The sequence below is a fragment of the Mycteria americana genome, chromosome 2 (assembly GCF_035582795.1).
Source record: "Mycteria americana isolate JAX WOST 10 ecotype Jacksonville Zoo and Gardens chromosome 2, USCA_MyAme_1.0, whole genome shotgun sequence".
NCBI lineage: Eukaryota > Metazoa > Chordata > Aves > Ciconiiformes > Ciconiidae > Mycteria > Mycteria americana.
This window is the reverse complement of record NC_134366.1, coordinates 95,499,243-95,520,512: the sequence shown is the minus strand read 5'-3', so window position 1 is coordinate 95,520,512 and position 21,270 is coordinate 95,499,243. Positions and strand designations below refer to the sequence as shown.

The window sequence follows — 21,270 nt, the reverse complement described above, 5'->3', positions numbered from 1 at the left end:
ATGTGTTATTAAGCTGAGAATGAAGAGGAATACCAATAGCAAAGTTACAAAATTACAAACAACCTGCACATGTAGGTCCTGACTTTCATGTCACATTTGTTCTGCTCCCATGCCACTCTGTCAGCACTGGTGTGAAGCATTACAGCTTCAGATGTCACTCTCCCCCCAGGCATGGGACCATCATGCATGTCTTCATGGGGAATCCCATGCTAGTTTCTCTGAATTATGTGATGGGCAAGGACCACAGCACTCAACTACTACAGAAAAGTACAGTGTTCAGTGCTTCTCTCAGTGCTGGTGCTTGCTAGCTAATCTGTGCTTTCTGTAGCAGCATCACAGCTGTTCTGGGAACCAATTTATCGGGTGCAGCTGATGAAGGACTGCAGTACGGATTTGTAAATTTGATTCCAATGCCTTGGGCCCATATGCCCTTGAAAGGGATTGCAAGAAAACAAGCAGATATGCAAATCTCATTCAAAATATGTGAGAGTATTTGGTTTTGTCCCTTCTCCAAAAATAGCAATTACAGACAATGAGCCAGTAGCTGTGCTAGAGAGATTAAAGTCAAATTTGTTCTGACTCTCTGTGTCAGGAGCTTGGAACGGACTCTGTGCAAAAAGTAGAATGTGATCCTGTAATTAAAAGTAGTGTTATAATGCATCTATACAAGGAATCCAATTAAGTCTGCAGGGGCAGTGTTAATAGCAGCATTTCCTAGCCATGTACTGACTTTGAAACCGTCCTTGGGAATGCAGTACACGCACCCGCATACACATTATGACTGTCTCCACTTCATCATTTCTACATCAGCCTATTATTTCTGTTTGCATTGTAACATGTACTTCAGAAAACTATCTAGTCTTCATGAAAGTGTGACAAATTCTGGTAAAAATGTATACCATCCTCAGCTCTCCATTAACCACAGCAGCGGAGAGCTAGGTTTCATTGAGTAATGGCAAATTTTGCCTAGGCAATATGGACACATTTGGAACCATGGTGCAGGCAGACTGAAGAACAGAGAGTCAATGCCGCAGAGACTCACCGCTTGCTTATGCCTTACACAACACTTCCCAGCTTGCATGACTAACACAGTCTCAATAACAGCATCCACATTTTATATGCATTTAGACTGCCTTATACCCAAGATAATCAGCCTTCCCAATGTATAGTGCAGAGACACTGTTCTTCCTCATCCTCTCCCAACCCTGGCGCTGCTGTCACCAGATCTGGCAGGGCCAGCACCGAGTTTGAGCAAATATGCTTGATTACAACCATAACCCCTGGCTGATAAGAGTGTGGTGTAGAGGTACAGGAACTGGGCAAATGTGGCTTTACTGCTAGAATCAAGCTGCTTCAGAAATAGCCATGAGGTAGATGATCTCATATCATGAGTAATCCCCTGCGCTGACAACTGAGAGCTGATTGCATTTGTTAATTGTTCTCCCACCTTTCTCAACATCTGAATGTCAGCGCTGGTGCTAGGAAGCATAAAGTAGCCTGATCTTCAGGACTAAAACCTCCGTTGTTTTGGCATTGTATGAAAGTGGAAGTTGTAACATGCATGGGAGAGTATCTCCCAGTTTAAGCCCCCATAATAGGCCTGAACATGCTTGAGAGATGTCTGTTTGTGCAAAAGTACTTCCCACCTCTTTTTTTTAACCTAAGATGTATGAGCTTGTTGAAGTGCAAGAGACTGCCTGGAGAATTCACAGGCACTCCCAAAGACAGCTAACACCACTGGCTTCTGAGATGGCAGCCACAGTCTTAGCACCCACTAAGGTCTTTTCTTCAGAAGGGCACAACCTATGGTGTTCCCTTCAAGGAAGTCATGTTTAGGAGGCATTAAGCTTTGCACTAGTTGTGAAACAGCCTACTGGCTATCTGTTGGTTGCTTCCCAGAAATCATTTCTTTGGCCTGTCTTAATTGATGCCTAGCCAGCTGGCTCTCCTCCAGGCACCAGGCTGCGGAGAAAATTAGTAAATAGTCAGCCACACCTGAACTGCTTAGAAGTCTTTGATGGAATCCTGTTCAGTCAGAAGCTTTATTTGCTCCCGCCCAATTTGTTCCACGGCACACGGTGTAGCGAAGCAACAAGCCAGGATATTTCCTACCTGTCCTGTCTCACCTCATTCCCTCTTCACATCAATCCCATCCATTACACTTTTCCTTTTCCTGCTTTCCCCATGGCACAGTTCCAAGCAGGCAGCGTCTCGCCTTTACACCCCACTCCTCATCGCTGAGCTCCAGTGCAGAGGAGATGTGGGGCCTGGCACAAAGCCAGGAACAGGGAAAAACCTAACTGCTGCTAACAGGGAAAAAAGAGTGATAGCCATGAGTCCGCTGTCATCCTCCTGCTCATTAAGAGAAGGCCTTCTTGTAGCTTCTCCTTCTCACCAGTGATTCTGCTCTTCATTGGGTGTCTCGATACCATTCAGCTTTTGTGCAAGTAACATAAAAACTGAGGAGAGTTATTTACTATTACCACAAGGCAAAGGTGGGCTCCCTTGGGTGGTAGGACAGACCCAAACTATTACATTTTTAGGGAGCAACAAATCACATGGTTAAATCCTGCTGAGTCTTAGTTTTCAATAGGAAAACCCAAATCCCTACTTGGGAGGTGGGACTAAAAATCTTTAAAAAAACCAATCAGGTAAAACAGGGGCAAAGACAGTCCTAAGGACAATCCCCACTTCTCAGAAAGTGAGTATGAGCACATGATCTCAAAGTGCTGTGCTGTTTGGCAGGACCTTGGACTAGTGATGCCAAGATGTGACATCTCTGCCATTTTCCTGCGTCCAGTGATAACATTTTAAACTCCAGCAGTAATTTATTTCAATGGTAAGTGTTCCAATGGACCAAACAAGGAAAAGAATGGGAATTCACTACCATAAGGGCAAAATAAATTATTACGGTCCTTTAATGTGATCTTGCTACTGATGGACATCAAATGGCTACCAGTGTCCTTAGAACTATTGCTGTGCCACAGCTTGCAGCAAGCACTCACAATGAAATCCAGTCTCTCCCAAAGTTGACACCTTTATTTTCACCTTATCCGCTCCCTAATACTTGTCTCTGTGCATTTTTTTACTGAAACCAAAATAACTGAAAATCAGAATAACAAATAAACCACTCTCTTTAAAGGAGTGGTTTTTGCTGAATGTTTCATGCCTTTTCAAAGAGCTATATCTAATTGCTTAGCAATTTCAGATTTCTCCCTTTCAAAACAGTTAAAAGTAGTTAGCCTTTCTCTGCTGCCAACTCAGTCTTTAGGACCAGTTTGCCATCACATACCTGGAGTACAGGATCCTGTTTTAGCCCAGCTCACTGCTTCTGCTCAGAGAGATACGAGCTAGATTTCTCTAAACACAAGAAGAAGAAAACCAGTTCTGCTGACAGTTTTCCTCCCACTGCTGCCCATCCAGTTTCCAGGTGCTCTTAAACTCTTCTGCAGACTTTGGGATTGGGAGGTGAGGAGGAGAGGCTTAGCACAGGAGTCATCCCAACCAGAAGGGGTGGGGACAGATCATGCACAGAGGCAGGGTGCAGCAGGCTCCACATCAATTGCCTTTTACTCCACCTTTTATTTATTTATTATTTAAGGAGTTTAGAAAGCAAGATGCACACAAACGCTATATACTGCCCTTATTTTTTTCATCTCCCTAAATATGTGTAATTCATAACAAAATAGTATGGAGAAGTTAAAGCAAGGACTGCTGAGTCTTCTTATCAGCACACTTCAGTTTTCTGGGAAAAATCCCCTTCCAGACCTGTACACTACAAAGCAAATGATGTGTGTGATGCAGCCATTTAAGACACTGCAGAATCTTTGGACCTCAGCATTTATAGCTGATTTAGCATCAGTGGTGCATTTGCTGATGCATTGTTAAATTCAGAGATGCATTTTCTTATAGTATATTCATGCACCTTTATTGTCCATAATAAACGTCTTTAATGAAATTTGTGCCAAATTAAGATGAATCTGTCCTGGCAAACTTGCAGCATAAAAAAAATCATGGAAGTCTCCCTAGCACACAGATTAAACATATTACAGCCACACCCACAAGTATTCCCAACAAGTCCAAAAGTGTTCCAGGTTATTTTTGATTAGACTTGCTTTCGACAAGTTAGAAACATTTGAGTCTGAGCTGGTTGTTATTGATGATGGCTCATTGAAATTTTCCATTCCTATTTCCATAATGGCCTTGTATGCAAGGAACATTAGCTTAGCCCTCAGGCTGATGTCTGCTACAGCTTTGATTTTCTCTGTGTGTGCATGTGGTTTGTGCATGTATGCATGTTGGGGGGGAGGAGTGAGAGAGACAAAAGAGCTCAAAGAAAATGACAATGTCATTTTGAGTCAAAGATCAATAAAGAAATTTTGATCCTAAGTGTATATGACAAGCAAGTCCCACAGTCACTCTGTAGATCCTCAGCAGTACTCTGTGTGGTAGTGACCACTGTGTAATCTGAGGACTATGTAAAACAGGCGATGGTTGGATTCAGTTCACCAAACTTCAGACATTTACAATGAGGATGTCTGCATGTCAGCAAGGTGTCTACACTCCCACAGTTGTCATCAAGATTTAGGGTATGATTCATACTCTATGGGTGTCTTCTTTAGAATGAAATGGATAGTCCCCTAGATGCCACCAGCTGTGCTGATCATGGAGTTTAGTGGCAGCCTACCCACCTAGTGCAGGTGTAGATTGTTCTGCTGAGTGCATCATCAGTCAGGCAAGATGAGTTCCACCTCTGTGTGCTGTGGGAGCTACACGCAACTCTGAATTAATGTTTGTCATGACCAGACAGAGGGTGTTTGTCCTGTCATACCTGTCAGTGGCTTTGCACATCACGATTGTATAAGAAACCATTAAAAAGATTGCTTGTGTTGCAAGGGAGGGAGTGGGGAGACTTCACTGAAAAGATCTAGTTTATACTTGGATATTAATGGCATCTTGCTTGAGCTTGTCTAACCCCACCTGTGTTAGACAAGCTGAAGTACACAAGACCGAAGTACTGTCTTCCTACCTTGCACCCCCAGGACTTGGGTCCCTCCAAGCTGCGGTCCCCTCTGGAACAGATTGGGCCAGCAGAAGCAGACATCTGACCCACATGCATCTCATGACTGTAAATCCTGTTTTTGTGCCCAACGTCTCTAATTGGGGGTGGTTAGGGTGAAAGGAGAGCAAAGGACTCACTCTGCTGTAATGCAAGCCTTTGCCTGCACACTGTGATTATGTTTGATCTGCAAATCCTAAATCATTTAGATCTCCCATACTTGAAGAGACTGCCTCTTTCCCCGTAAGATATAATCACCTCTGTAATGGACTCAGGATTATGGAGTTCATTGCACACATGCATTTCCTACAGTCTCAAGCAACTTACACATTTTTTTTTTAAGGCTGTTGTGAACATCTCTATTTGCAGGGTTTTCAAAAAAAAAAAAAAAGGGAAGAAGACAGACAAGGGTTGGAGTGAGCACAACAGATTCACTTGTTCAAAACACACAGTGGTCAAATTTCTCCTTCACCTGAAACACACCTGAAACAAACAATAATTTGTTTGGTTTTATTTTTTTTTCCTGGAGGTTTGCACCAATACCGCTCCAATTGCTCCTCCTGGTTTTATAGAAATGGGCATGGAATAAAATCCCAAAGTAAATCCTCACGGCTGTTGGCTGCATTTTTAGCCGTATGTTAACATAAGGAACAAGATCCTAGGACACGCAAGCCTGCTGTCCCAAGGCAAAATAGAACGATATTCTCTCCCTGACAACTACTGATAGATAAAAACCCAGACAGGCAAGTACTCTGCTGGCATCTAGAGCAGAAGTGAAAGAGTCCCACGGAGAGACCAATGGACAGGCTTAACATGCTGCATTTACCATCACTGGGTACAGTACTTGGAGTGCTGCTGGTAGCAACAGACTTGTCAGAAAGTTGAAATAATGACAAATGTTATATTCATGTTGTAAAAAACCTGTTCAAAGCGCCTATGATGAGTGATGCTCTGCTTGCAGCCCAGAAGCTGCAGACAAGGCAAGAGGGATGGCAAGGCTCCCCTCTCGTCTTGCGCGGGTCCTGCCGGCTATAGCAGCTTTGTTAAGGGGTTATCACCGCTGAGGGTACCTCATGAGGAACCGGTTGAGAGGCTCTCACGAAGATTTAGTGAAGATGCATGGTGGGATGGGTCAGAACAGCTCAGCTCTGCACGGCAAGCTGGAATGCCAGTGAGGGCTCTGTACCCAGCACCTGCTCTGAAAGCAAGAGGCATCCCTTGGGACTTGGGTGGCTACAGGAGGGGAGCATAGCTAGTCCCTCTCACGCAACTTCTCTGAAAAGACAGGGCCTAATTAGTGGGCTTGTAATTTGGAGCTGGGTTGGTGGCTTTTGTTTCTGTATGTTATTCTGATTCCTTTCCCTCCATCCAGTAAAAGGCTGTGTACCTAAACTTATCCACTGAGTCATCACTTGCGAGTGAAGAAATATAGTTTAACAAATCTGATTTCATTTTCCAGGTTTCTGGTTTTGGTCTCTAGTCAGTGTTTGAATAAGACCCTTGGAAATTGAGCCAACTCTTGTTATTGCAAATCAAGGCCTGGCAGGAGGTTTACATGTACAGATACTTTCACTGCCATCAGTGAAAACTAGTCTCACACTTACGATTTTGTTCTTTACCATTTACCTAGCGTGGTTCTCTGGAGTTCATGGCTGCCTTTGCCTGGAGCATTAAAAAAAATCTCCAGGAATTCTCTGATTTAGTTAGTAGTGAACCATATCCCGACTCTTTCCCACGCTTTCCTGTGTGTCTAAGAAGAAAGGCTCCGACGTCTCTCCTCTGTGGGAGTGACCTTATCTGCTTCATCTGGTGCGGCGCTGGCAGGCACCGCTGTGTTCCCTGCACCGAGCAGAGCACCCGCCGATCCTCACTGGGCACCAGGACCCAGGCCAGGGCGATTGCTGCTTCTTTGCTATTAATCTTTTCTTCTCTCACCATGCTCCCACTCCCCTGCGCTTTTATTTGCTGCTAAAAATAATAGACCAAAACTGCCATCGTCTCTCCCCTTTGGCCATCTCCCCCTTGCATCCGCCCCCTTTCCTGGCTTTCCACTCTACTTCATTTCTGTAAGTTATTTGAAGCCACTGGTGCCAACTGGTTTCTGGTTGTTCCTTCTAATGCCCCTCTGAGTGTCCCACTTTTATTTTGGGTAGGCTAGGGTCAGCTGTCAGAGCATACAACTCCTTTTCTCCCTAAAATCTGACCACGGGGACAGAAGGATGATCTGCAAAAAAATGCTTTCAATAGGTGTGTTGCTAATTTGCTTGTTCGCATGTAGAACTGGTTGACTCAACAGCTTCTTGGGTTTCCCATGCCTGGTGTGGATTAATTTTTACCTAAAATAAATTGTGAATGTTTAGTCTCAAATTTCCTATTTTTGCCGAAAGAGCTTGTGGGATTTCAGAGGGTGTGTTTTGTGAACTTTACAGAAAAAGGGTGGAGTATAACTTTAATTATGCCAAAGCAATAACCAGAAAACTATTTTAATATTGCGGGTGACATGCAAAGAGGCATATTAAAATTACCTAACCCTGTCCAGGTGTTTCTAGGTTATTCAGTAGCTCATCACTTTATTAAGAAACACTTTTAATGGAATTTCAGTACAAGGCACATGATTCCAAATAATAATGAATATTAACAGCAATATATAGGGAAAATAGTACATTTCGGAACAATGGCTCCAAAATAGGAACCCCAGATCAGAGGCAGCATCACTGTTGCACTGAACACTATAAATAGAGACATGAGCAAGACAATAGAATTAAGATTACATGGATAATTGCATGGATTAAGGGCTGATTTCCTTTTCTAAAAACCTGAACATCTATTTTTTGCATGATTTAAGAATATGTCTATTATTTTTTCTTACCAAATATTTTGTCTTCTTCTCTAAAACTACAAAACTTTGGAATCTAGAAATGACTAAAAAGTACTTTTCCTTTCAGTTATCCTCCATTCAGACTATTACCTTCAAGGATTAATTCATTCCACAGACTTAGTCATTGAAAGCTGAATTTTGCACGCAGAATTTTCCCCATAAAATGTTGATTTAAAAATACATATATTTGGTCTGTTTTGCTCCAGGGCACACATGCTTTTTTCTTTTTCTTTTTTTTTTCTTTATTTGGTATGAGTTGTCTTATACAAAACTCATCTAATGCTCATTTTATATTTCAGGAACTTTCTGGGATTAATCAATGAGAAGGGGATAATTTTGTTTGCTTGTAAGTGAGGCTGTGTTTGCACTGAGATAGAAATACAATTTTGGTCTTCAGTGCAAATAAGTTGCCTTGGACAAAAAGCTGCACCTTGTGCCAGTAGAATTTACCCCACTTTTCAGAAGAAGCAACTTTCATGAGTAGGTATCTGGCTTCTCCTCTGTAAACTCCCAGTGTGCACTTGAACAGTTTGATTTGGCTGAGATTTTCCGAGAGAGCCTTTTTAAAGCCAAGAGGACCCCAAAATTTCCACTTACATATGATCCCCCACAGGTTACACATCTTCTAGATGAACATTTAGGGGTTTTTTCCTAACTGGAAAAAGGGGAAAAGTTTACTACTGTCACTGATTATTGAACAATTCTTGCAAAAATTACTATACTAAATCAGTGTTTTAAACTCCAAAATTTTAAACAGAGTGCCAGGGAAAAAAAAAAACGCTTCTTCCCATGTTTGCTTGACTTTAAAAGTCCTGTTTTGCAAACATGTCTATGCATTAGTAATGTTGGACTGGATCCAGGCAGCTTTGGACTGTATCCCACAAAGCAGTACGGATGCCCAAGTGCAACATCAAAGCAGCAAGTTTAAGGAAAGTAAATATAAGAGCTTCTAATTATATTACAAGGTAATTACCATACATAAATCAATTCAGAGCAATCAAGGTACTTTATTAAATACGTTTGCAAAGAGCACCTGTTCTTACCCTTTTTCTAAAGCGAAATAATGAACTGTGGCTGAGCAGAAAGGAATTACATTTCAGCGTAAGCCTGCAAATGGCCAAGTCTGTGCTGGGAGTGAGTGTACCTACCCCATGGTCTGTGCCGGTTTAACAAAATCAGTTTCGAAAAATCCCTGAGCATACACTGGAGTAAACACGTAATGGAGGATCTCAGAAGCGAGAAAGGGTCCGGGCAGGGAAGGGGCCAGCCCACCGCGTGTCTCCTGCCCAGCGCTGCCCAGGGCAGGCACAGGCAGGCACACGGGCAACGTGCATTACGTGTGGAATGGAAGGCTTGGGCCAGGGAGACTGCGGTCACTGCCCACCCTGTCTGGTTCAGAGAGGACGCCTGCTGCATGTGGCATCAAACTCCGTGGTGTGGAAGAGGTTGTCTCCCCCTGCCCACCCAGACATCTGCCCACCTGGACAGTTAAAACTTTTGCAAGGCTATGTGTGCCAAAGCAGCTGTGCCAACAAAGAGTGAACTCCCAAGCTCACTCATCCACAGCTCATTTGTGAATTAGTGAGTTTTGAACTGGAGGTTTCAGTGAGGAGAAAGCATGAGCTTAAGCAGGCAACTTCAAGGCCTTATCAGATTTGCTCTTAAGGGCTGATATTACCACCTCCAGTCCTGACAATTTCCAGCATACTGCTTCCTTCTGGTCTGAAACAAATGGACCTCAGTTTCCTGATAGACCCACAATGAGGTCTCAGAGAGTTGACAAGTTATGGGCTGCGAGGCAAAAAGCTTAGGGCCACCTTATTGAATCTTTCACAATGTTCCTCTCTCAGGTGCTTTGATTTTCCCTTTTTTTCCACAGGAAGCTAGAGAGATGATGGCCTGTCTGTACTTGACACAGCAGCTACCATAAGGCAGGCCCCTTCCAGAGCCTTGTCTTGAGGTGCAGCTCAGACCTCAGGCCAAGCTCGCCTGTTCATTACAGCCTGTTCTCCTGGCTCAGGAGGAAAAACCAACCCAAACCTGAAACCCTTCCCCAGCAAGCTGGAATCAACTCCCCAGTCACCTGCCTGTCTTCAAAGAGAGCAACCGTCTGCACCACAACTTATTAGCTTCCCCAGATCTCCCGGCTTGCTTGTAGGTTTGCTTGGGGAGCCGAGATCCATTTTTTTGAGTGAAATCACTGCTTGCTTCTACCAAGACAAACCCCAGCGGGTTTCCTTTCCCCCTTGTGCAAATGTTTTCGTAAGCCCAGATACAAACAACAAATGAGTTCTCCAGGGTGTGGATGATCTTTGGGCTTGTTATCTGGATAAAGAGGGGGAGGGAAAAAAGGTAAATTAGCCATCTTCTCCACAGAAGGAATTTATAGTGTGTCTCTACCATCACATACTCTTTCTCATGAGAGAGTGATAGATTGACATTAATGGGGTAGCATTTGTCTGAATGTCCATACAAAAAATAAAACTTGGTTATAAAGGAGATAGGAATAATGCTGTGGGAGGAAGTCTTGGATAGGCTTGTCCTGAAAGAAGGACACAGGACTTCCTATCCAAGACATATGCCCTCGGTGTGGCCTTGAAGATTTAACATAAATATGCTAGGTCAGAAATCCATGTTCAAGCTGCTGCTCCACCATGCTCATTCGTGCGGAGACTGCCATACCCACATGGCTACTTCTTACCCTCTGTCTTCTCTGGGAGATCCTGCCTTTGTACAGCCACTTATGTTTTCATGCAAGCAGTAATCAGAAGCCTGATTCCTCTCGTTCCAGTCAGATACCAGTATACTATTAGCTATTCCAACACTCCCTCTCTGGTTTTAAGCAGAAATCGGTGCCTACTGCTGATCTCTTCCCCTGAAATTTCTTCAAAAGTGGCACCAAAACTGAATTTTGATCATGTGGATTTTTCTGATTATATGTATTTGTCCTTAAAAAAAATCACAGCCAGCTCATTTCAGTTTCCCGGAGTTAAAACCCATGGTTTAGCTGAGCACAACCATTTCTGTATATTATGCAACAATCGTAATAAGTTCTTTCCTGTGAGAAAAGACATAAATGCCAATATTTTCAAACTTAAAGCTCTGAGAGCTAAATGAATTCCCAGGGACAAACACATATTATGTGAGCTGAGAGCAAACAGCAAGCATGGCATGACTCAGACAAATAGCAATGAAACTGCACATTCCTCAGTGAACTTGTGAATTATGCAAATAGAAAGTCAGAAATTAAACAACAGACTCCTGCCTTGGCATTTGTAATTAAGGCTCTTCATAACCACGCAAGATGCTTTTATAATATAGGTTTGTTAAAAGGCCTGGTTTATGTTTTCTGCTTTGATGGGATAAAAAGGTTTTGTGAAGTTTGGGAAACAACTGGTTTCCCTAAATGCAAACTAGACTCTGCACGTTTCACCTAGGTACAGTTCAGAGTAATTTTTGATGTGTTTATGTTCATCTTTCAGGCAGCTGAACTATTGGCAGTCATGTTGCTTACCCCTGGAAACCTCCCAGAGAATCTGCAGAGTTCAAAGGCTGTTAGGAATTCTTCATATTATTTAGATATGGTATCTTTTTGATGAACTGTTCTTTCTGTGATCTCCCAACAGCAGCTGAGAGCCAACAATTATAAAACCTTGTCACACTTGTAACTTTCTTTTCTCTTGTACTAAATGGCTCTCCATTTATCTTAAATGCAAATTTTACAAAGAAGAAAATATTTTTTTTCTGAATTTGTTCTTCCTGAAAACAAGAAATATATGGGGTTTTCCAGCTCCAGATTTAAAAAAAAAAAGAACAACTGAGATGCTGAAGAAGAAGCCAAGCTCAAGCCAAGCTCAGAAGAACCAAGCCAGTACAGGTCCCAGTCCTACAATGCACACCACTTTCCCAAGGCCCCACTCACTTTATTCCCTGGGCTCCGGGAGGGACTTTGGTTTGCCCACGGAGCACAACACTAAATACATGTGGCAATTTTGTAAGTACAATGGATTTGGGATGGACATCCAGGTGAGTGAAAATTTGTATCTTTCAGCTTCCAACTTTCATTAAAATATGGTCATATTAAATACCTGAAAATGAGTAGGCAAAGAATCTTATTGAGTGTCTGTGATTATATGTGGTACTAACATGCAGGACATTAGTAAATACCTTTGAGAAGTTGATAGAGATCAATATAGCAACTGGAATATAGCAGGTAGGGAAAGTGTGGCGGAAAAATAGATGGAAAAGACATTGAACTGTAATTACATTTTAGTAAATGGTTTGTTGCTCTGCATATTATAGGTATGGGTTTTCAAAAACAGAAAGAGGTCTTTGATGTCTGTCTTCTCATGTGTCTTTCAGTGACAATCTAAATTCAACCCTTTTTTGTTCATGATAGCTGATCTGGAATTGATCCTACATCCAAAATCTACAAGCCAATCCAAAGTATACTGCAGATCCAAGAACATTTCAGATATAGATATATTAACATGAAAGATATATTAACATAAATACATCAACATATTTAACATAAGCATACATTTTCAAAACCCAATTTTGGACTGCAGTAAGAAAATCTAAAGCAGAAAACCAAGCGCAAGCTCTCTTTGCTGTACAGATTTCCAATTCCCCTACATTCACAGATCCCCATTGCTTAGACAAACTATACAGCTCTGGGTCCCCTCTCTCTTGACCTACTTGGACTTCCTCCTGTCATTGCAAGATAAAGGCTGCTGCTGAGAACACATCGGTTCACACATGCATGCTGCTCAGTAGGACTGTGCTGACATGCTGCCAGACTAGATCCAATCCTTTATGGCCAGGCTCACACAACAGGCTCCTTGCACGAGACCATTTGGTGCATCAGTGCTGGAGCGCTCCCACACCCCCGTCCCTGCCCCCTGCCTCCTTCCCGGTGGACAGCTAAAGCCCCTCTCTTTCCTCCCGACTTTGAACTGCTTGATACTGCTGACAGGACATTTTACCAAGCAGCATTTTCCATGGAATTTCCTAGATTTTAACCACAAGTTCACTGAATGGCATCAGGGTGACAGTGAGCCCTGCCTGGGCCCTCATCAATAAGGCAAGGTTGGAAACTCCCAGCACGTTCTTCCCACATCACCCTGAACAGAGGGACAAGGGCCAGTCCCTGGGGCAGGAGCTGGGACTGCTCCCCGCTGGGGCTCAAGGAGCGTAGCCCTTCCTGCGGCTGGCTGGAGGCAGAGACCATCAGCCACATCGCCAGGCGCTCCTGTGGGAAGCACTAAGTCCTCAGAGCTTTCTCCCCAGCCGCTACAGCCCCACAGGCAATGACTGACCCAGCTGAAGGGGTTTTGGCAGTCGTGGGGTGTGATCTGGGGGTTATTCTAGTGAAGATACAGCAAGACACGGCAGCCTGAGGGGGGACAGCAGATCGGCAGCCCCGGGTGACTCACTCGTGCAGCTGCCACCAGCGCTGGCAAGGTGCAGGGCAGCTGTGCAGGATGCTGCTTCAGATGGTGAAGGCTTCAGATAGTAAAGGTTCAGACACCTGGAAATGCCCAGGGACCTCTCAGGTAATAAGCTTATCAGGTGGCAGCATTCAAGGCAACAGGTTTCTCAACATCTGCAGCTGCTCATTTCATGGCCCATCAAGTTGCCAGATGGCCCCAGCCAGGTGCGTACCAGGTGGTCCCTGACTGGCTGGCCCACTGCAGGCCCCAGAGATGCTCTTCTCCTCTGCCACCTTCTTTTCACAGTCGCCAAACCACCTCCTGGGGCTGGAGCAGAGGTGCCCTCTTGTGGCACCCATGGAGCTGTCACCTCTCTGGATCTGCCCATGCGCCTGCTCCTGGTCCCCGGGTCTCAGCTGCCATGAGGCTCTTCCACTGCACGTTCCGTAATCTTCCTGTGGACTGAGATTAGGCTGACTGACCTGTAGTTCCCTGGATTCTCCTTCTTCACCTTGAGGGTGGCTGTGGCACTTGCTTTTTTCCCGTTTACAAGGACCTCTCGCTATTACCAGTTCTTGATTTCTTCTAGTCTCTCTCCTAGCCCCTCTCCTCTCAGTCACCTGTACACGCACCCCTCCCAACTCGCCACACTCATCTTGGCCACGCTATTCACCATAATCCTTTCCACCATGCTTTGCATCTGTACAGCTCCTGGCTGCTCTTCCCACACTCCTGCATGGCAGGACCCTGGTACAGAAGGAGAAACTCTATTTGCCCAGCTTCAGCTTATCCCCATCAGGAGTGAGACTGAGGGAGGAAGAGATAATTGTCCATGAGCCTTTGCTTTCCTTGAAGCGACTGTGAGGTTCAGGCCTCCCGGAGAACCCCCTGCCCTTCCATACAAGCAGGATCAGGAACTGGCTCAGGGGGACCAGGAGTGTGTAAGAAAAGTAGAGAGTGTGCATCTCCTCAGGAGGCTGTAAATCATTTGAAGACCCCTGCTTTCCTTCCTGGTAGAAGATCATTGAGAGAAAAGAGGAAAGGAATGAAACTTGAGGATCCAGGGAAAAACTAAAGAGAGGGAGAACCCCATTTGCCACCCTGAATATGAGAGTCCTGACTATAAAATTTGGTACAGGTTTCTGACAGCAATTTGTGTTCTCAGGACTCAGCTGAAAATGAATCAGAAAATACAAGTTCTCAGAAGACTCTTCCTTCTAAAGTAGGGATAAACTAGACACTTACTTCTAAAGTAGGGACTTTTCCAGACATCCTCCTTTGGAAAGGACAGGTTCCACAGGCTTGTTCTCAGGAGCTCAATGGGGACACTGAGCTGAGCTGCTCAGATACTCTTCAAACCCTCTGAGGACAAGGCCATGAGAAAGAAATACCATGCACTGCCATTTCTGTGTGTATCATCATCCTTGTGGGATGACTCATTCTTTAGCACCTTTAACCAGGCTGAGGCCCTGGCAGAGGCCCATCTGACATCATGACTGCATTAAAAAACAGGTAGAACGAAATGTTTAACTGATCCACAAAGAAGAGCCTAGAAAATATAAGTTTTGAGTAGTAAATGTGTTTGATGTTCCATGTCAGTGACCCAACTGAAAATCTACTTCACTGAGCCAAGCCTTTTGCTCTCCTCTTCAGACATCAAAAGCATTAAGTGGTTTCTTCACTGTATTCCCTGACCCTACAGTAAAGGCCGTACACACAGCAAATGCATTATTGCTGTAGGAAAACAAGCAAAAGCGGGGGTTTATGCCCAAATTCTCAGTGTGCAAGCTACAGTGAAGTGAAAGTTACTGCAGAAATCAGACTACTTCATGAAACAGAGGTCATTGACTCTGATCAACCTGTAATAACTCTGACCTTTAGACCACGGCTCACTTTTCTCTGGCAAAGACAACTCTCATCCTTTTTCATGTTGCTGCAAATGTTTGAGAAAAAGTAATGACAATTCATTAGAAATCTAAGCCCTCCTGTATTTCCCTCTTAGTCAGTGCAGGAGAAGCAGAGGCAGTAACATAGGTGTCGTTATAGAAAGTATTTGTAGTGACTATCTGGATCATTCTCCACAATAGACACGTTCTCTTTTTGGCAACACTCACAGTTTTAAATGAAGTAGAACTGAACCCTGCCCTGAGGAGTTCAGTTTAATTTGGTTGGCAGTCATAACCTCCAATAACATCTGGAAGGTCAAGAAAAGGTTTCTGGCAAAATAAGATTGCTCCTGCAAAATACTGAGGATAATCCCTAACTGCAGTCATCTGTAAGGATATTTTCACAGATTTTTAAAGACATGAGAACCAGCATGTCCTCAGAAGACTTACAAGCAGTCATTTGACAATGGTAATGTGGTTCACACCACACCTTCTATTACCAAGGAGAACAAGGAGAAGTATTATTCTAATCTAATGACACAAATAGCTAACTAGCTAAAAGGTTCACTTGAAGTTGATGGAAGTGTTTTAGGTAAAGAACCGTATGCCTCAAATGATACTACAGTTATTAGGAATGGGATATTCCAGAAGACAAATACAGCCCTTTTTTTTTGTTTTGAACCCAGGAATCCTTCACCAAGCAACAGCAGCTGCAGAGCTCTGAATCCCAGGTAGGTTAATCACAGCCATCGGCTCCACTCTCAGCGTGACAGCGGGATCCCAACCAAGTTGATAGGGCCTATGTTTTAAACAGAAAATCCATTGTAACTAATACATGTGAAAAGATCCCTGCTGTGTTTAAGCAATGTAATTTGGTGATGCACATTCTGCAGACCTTGAGAAGACTCGTGAAGTTCTGCAAATCCTTCTTTAATGCGCAGAAACAGATACGTGTCAATCATCCAAGTATTACCTAGCTTCTTGAAATCTAGACATAGATAAACAGCCTTGATCTTCTTCTCAAACCTATTCAACAGGGATTTCTCCTGTAATATCATTTTAAACTAGTTTTTTTACACTCCAGCAAAACCTCACCTCTTACTAGAAATGGTAGCAAGCATAGTTTCTTTATGCCCGCTACCATTACATAATCCATACAAACATTAATAATCCATAGAACAAACCCTGGTGCATAGCCAAGCATCTCCTCAGAAATATTTTCTAAAATAAGCAGATCTGGAGCCTATATCATGGCTGCGTCTGATGGTGCTGAGCCATTATATCCATCCCTAAATGTATGTTCAGTGCAGTACTGCTACACATTTTATAGCATACAGCAGGTGTGTGAAACATGAATCACAAGTCACATTTTCATTCAGGAAGTTTGATTCCTCAGGTAGCTACTGATCATAGCCTAGGTTTGGTAAGAAGCAAACACCAGCTGAAAGGAAACACAACGGGCAATACTGAGGCTTCCGAGTCTGTATCTAGCACCAATCCAACAGCCTGGGCCATCTCCTGGTGCAGCAGTCAACATCACTGCATATGCAGTACATTTGAGACTACTTCTCTCCATCTCTGTGCCAGGAATCCACTGGTACAGCACCTACCTGCGGGTTAGGGGCAGCTTTATGAGAAGTCACGGCAAAATGGCCAGTCACCAGGAAGCACGTCCTCTAAAGGTCCTGCAGTGCGTGGGCAAGATCCAGGGTGGCAATGGCTTTTGCCGTGGGTTTTTGTAGTCCTCAGACTTTTGTGCTTTCTGATTGTGCCAGGGTGATTTTCTGTAGGCCATACTTTGTGCGATATACCAGAGCGCCTGCTCTAACAGTTTTTTTCCTGCCGCAGAAACTCTAGACCTCCCTAGCAGTGGTGCATCAGTTGTGTGGGAACCAGACACATGTTCACCCCAAATACTGCTTGATTTTTTCAGATAAACTGATATCCATTTGGTTTGCCTTAAGATAATCCATTCTGTTTTCCACATTTCTGTAACTTGCTGTTCATAACCACCTGAACCATTTTTGTGGTGAGAGTCAGACAGACAGCTGAGGAAAAGAACTAGGACAGCACTGAAAAAAACCAAACAACTGGTTAAGAAAAGAAATGCTTTTTGAAATGTTCAGCTAAAGAAAAATTCAACAGCTTTTGCTGTTTGGCTTTTTCAATGCTCTGAACTTTCAAAAGAACTCTAAAAACATAAGGGAATAATTTTTATGAAGTCATTTTAAAATGGGAGAAAAGATGGAAATGTCATAGTACAAATGCTGGATAGTTTCAATTTTGCACTACTTATTTTGTATTCTCTTAAGAGAACTTTTGCCAAAAAGACAATATATGTTCTAAATATTTAAATGTTACAAACCCAAAATGTTTTACCAAAATAAAACCATGTTCAAAAGAATCTCGTCTTTTTTCCCACCCACTCTAAATATGCCCTTCCTTTTGCCATAACTTTCTGTGATTTGGGGTTACATCTATTACTTTCTTTGGTTTCCACCTGCAAAATTTCCATATTTCCTCTGTTATCCAGATAATAACTTATTTGGAGCAGAGATATTTTTTCCAGTATGTTTGTTCAGTGCCTGTTGGCACTAACTCTTGACCTTGATGACAGTCAGAAGCTAATAACAATCTCCCAACATCCTCCTCTGTACCAAAGATTAAAAACTACTTAAGCCATGAGTATTTCTCAGGTGAAGAACACCTGACATATTACCAAATAGGCAAGGATTAATGATATGTTCACCAAAAACACCAAGAAGGCTGAGAGAGATTTCATTTAATTTAACTTACAATAAAATTTTCTCTTTTTTCTTTTCTGTTTAAATTATAATGGTCTGCCTTCAACTCATGTTTACCAGTAAGCTATTGTGTAGCCCATGCTGAAACACTGAGTAAAATTTTGGGATAAATTCTCTCTAAGTGCTGAGAAGATGATATACATGTAATGTTTGTTAGGTAATTTAAATGGCCGAAGAGATTGATACAGACAGGAATGAAATGATTCACTGGCAACATATAGCAACTCATTTCAAAAGCTTTCATCTAATTTTAAAAAGCCTGCCATGAAAGACCGAAATTGGAGAATTATATACATTAATCCTGCCATGGCCTTTTTAATGTGAAGGATAATTTAGAGACTTTTATATGACATTTAATTTATATTTGTCACAACAGAGTATCAACAATGGTTACATGTTTGGGAAATAAAGAGTGGTAATTATGAATGTACTTGGAAATTGAAGTGCCCCATTTCTTGGTTTTTTCATCTGTTTTTTTTTCATTGATTTTTCCTTGTTCAGACAAATTGACTATACTGGCATTTCTCATATCCTCGCTGTACTACGCTGGCACTTTTGTAATATGCCAGGATAATTTGTCAAGATGAAAATGAGCTTACTTTTAAAATAAACTGTGGGGTTTTTTTAAGTGGGAGTTTTTTCACCTTGCCTTTCTGAGAGGGAGGACACAGAAGAGCTAAATATGACAGCATAGCCCACATGGGTTTTATTGCAGCGCTTTACTGTAATTATACAGCTACTGGAGAGCTACACCAAGCCTTCACATTTTCCTGAATTTTTTTGCTTACACAGGCCAGTATCGTATATCCCACCAGCAGCTCTGGTGCTTGAAGAAGGTAATCTTGAAGGTACTAATGTGGTTAAAGTTGAGGAAAAAGAGTTATAAAATTGTAACTGGGGCACGTGCCACCTCTGCACTGTAAGTCCAGGCTTGAACTACCATCCACTCTACTGCTGACGGGATGGCTGGAGGCTCAATGCAAAGGATTTGAGGACTAGTTGGACACAAAGGGTCGTATGGTAAAGAGAGCTGAAAGTCGCTACAACTCGTGACCACCTAGAAGGGTTATGAGCCAACTAGATGCTACAGTGGAAAACTAACATAATACACACGTGCATTTCGTCAACATAGAATTTCTATTTACCCTTAATACAATGAACTTCTGTTTTCTTCCTCAAGACTCTTGCCAACTCATCTGAGAGCATCGGATAGCTTTCTGTGCAGCCGGCAGAGTACAAAGGTTTAATGTACGCCACCTCAGCTACTTATGCCAGCAAGACCTGGACACATAAATGATTACGCTAAAAGCAATTTTTCTGTTTTACTGAAGAGTCTGTTAGTTCTGCCGGAAATTTCAGGCTCGGGAAGGAGAGATGGGGTTTGCAGGAGAGGACAGGTACCAGCTTCCCCCTGAGGAGGCGGCGGGCTGTTGCCAGGGCCACCAGAAAACCCGTGGCCTACGCACTCCCGATCCCCGAGGCACCGACCCTCCCAAACGCTTGGGCGACTTCAAGTGTGAATGCGGTGATTCTCTTTGCTTTGGGGTAGGATTTACAATCATTTTTAGCTGTGTTTTGTCCGACTTCCGTGCTCTTCCCGGTACAGCCGCATCCCGGGGCACGGACGCGTCCCTCGGCCGCGGCCGCCAAACTGTCCTGCCCCGCTCGCCCTTTGCCGCCCTGGCCCCCCCTCCTGCTCGCTCCCGCCCGCAGAGGCAGGGCCAGGCGCTGCCGGAGGGGGCAGCCACGCAGCAGCGGCCACGGCGCTGCCAGCCTGAACGCCGGGCGGCCCGGCCCAGCCCGCCCCGGCACGGTGCAACCCGGACCGGCCCGCCGCCCCGCACGGCCTCCCGCTGCCGGGCCTCCCGGCCCCGCCACCCCCGCCAGGCGGCGCCCGCGGCGAGAGCGGCGCTCTAGCCCGGCCGGCTCGGTGGTGCGGTCTCTACGGTGCCCGCACCGCTTGCCCGCGCGGCCCCGCCCCCCGCGGTCACACCACTCGCTCGGCCGGCGCTGCGTCAGCCAGACAAGATGGAGACCGCCGAGGAAGGTACCGCGCTCGCTCTGCGCCCGCCGCTAGACCCCCCTCCCCCGGCCGAGCGGGGGCTCTGCCCTGCTGCCGCGAAGGGTGGAGGGGCGGGGGGGCGTCACCGGGGCCGGTAGCCGCCGGGCGGGCCGGGGGCTGTTTACGCCCGGAGGGGCTTCGCGCACCGGCGCTGCAGGTGCCCGGGCCGCCCCCCCCCCCCCCCCCCCCTCCTCTGCCGGGGCCACCGGCCTGCCGGGGGTGGGGGGGGCGGCGCGCGGGCTGGTGCGCACGCGGGTGCCCCTTACATAACCGCGGCCGTTGGGAGCCGGGCGCTGCGTGGGGGTGGGGGAGGGGAGGGCGGTGCTGCGGTCACACCCCGGCGCGGGGCACCGGCGCGGGGCCGGCCGTTACCGGTGCTCGCCCTGGCCGCCTCGGGCGGCGGGGACCGCCGGAGGCTTCCAGCGGCTGCGGTCTTTCCTGGCTGGGGCTTTGGTGGGGGGAGTGGGGGCCTCGGGGGCGAGTTAGGGGTCCTGTGAAAGGAAATCGCGGCGCGGAACGCAGAAGCCGGGGTGCTTACACTGGGCAGCGTAAGAGGCCGTGCGGGAGGGACTGCCCTGCGTCGGGCAGAATCCTCGCCGGGTCCACTTTTCTCTTGGCCGGCAGACGCTGTCATACGCGGTCCTGTAACTTAAAGAGTTTTAAATTTCCACTTCTGAGTGAATAGTCATAGCAGCTTTAGCTGCTGCTTCTTTTGCAAGGTTAACTTTGTTATGTATGCTGGAAAATCTGTTTGAAAAATTGAAGTAGTAAAACTATGCAGGAGCTGACATGTTTCTCTGTCTTTTCTGCAAGGGACTAATACATGGTAACTTCATTTTAATAAAGAAGTTGTCAAAGATATCATAGTGATTTTTTTTTTAATGTGTAGTTTCCATTTTTAAGGGTATTGCTTTACTTGAGGTCAAATGTGGGTATGTTTCGTCAGCACTTTTGCTCTGCTCGGGTAGTGTTGAGGAACTATGTAGTTCAAGCTGATAAGGCAGAACTTTCATAAACCAGGACTTGATATTGTAGTGTAAACCAAAATAAATAAAGGATGTGTGTTGTGCTATGTTTCTTGCAGTATTTGAGCTTTGTTTGTCATCTTAAGTAATAACTACAAATATATATTGCAGTAGCAAGACAGTT

The 21,270-nt window shown here is 44.7% G+C and overlaps 1 protein-coding gene across 4 annotated transcripts in view; it reads left to right on the top strand.

Moving 5' to 3' along the window:
• The first annotated feature begins 20,035 nt into the window (after positions 1 to 20,035).
• Positions 20,036 to 21,270, top strand: part of MARCHF6 (membrane associated ring-CH-type finger 6) — a 54,564-nt gene continuing 53,329 nt past the window's right edge. For 2 of the 4 annotated variants that reach the window (XM_075494046.1, XM_075494043.1), the window contains exon 1: positions 20,036 to 20,106. In XM_075494046.1, the coding sequence (XP_075350161.1) occupies positions 20,088 to 20,106 (19 nt within the window). In that variant the 5' untranslated portion in view covers positions 20,036 to 20,087. The remainder of the gene's footprint in view (positions 20,107 to 21,270) is intronic. The other 2 variants (XM_075494042.1, XM_075494045.1) reach the window with 2 other exon arrangements.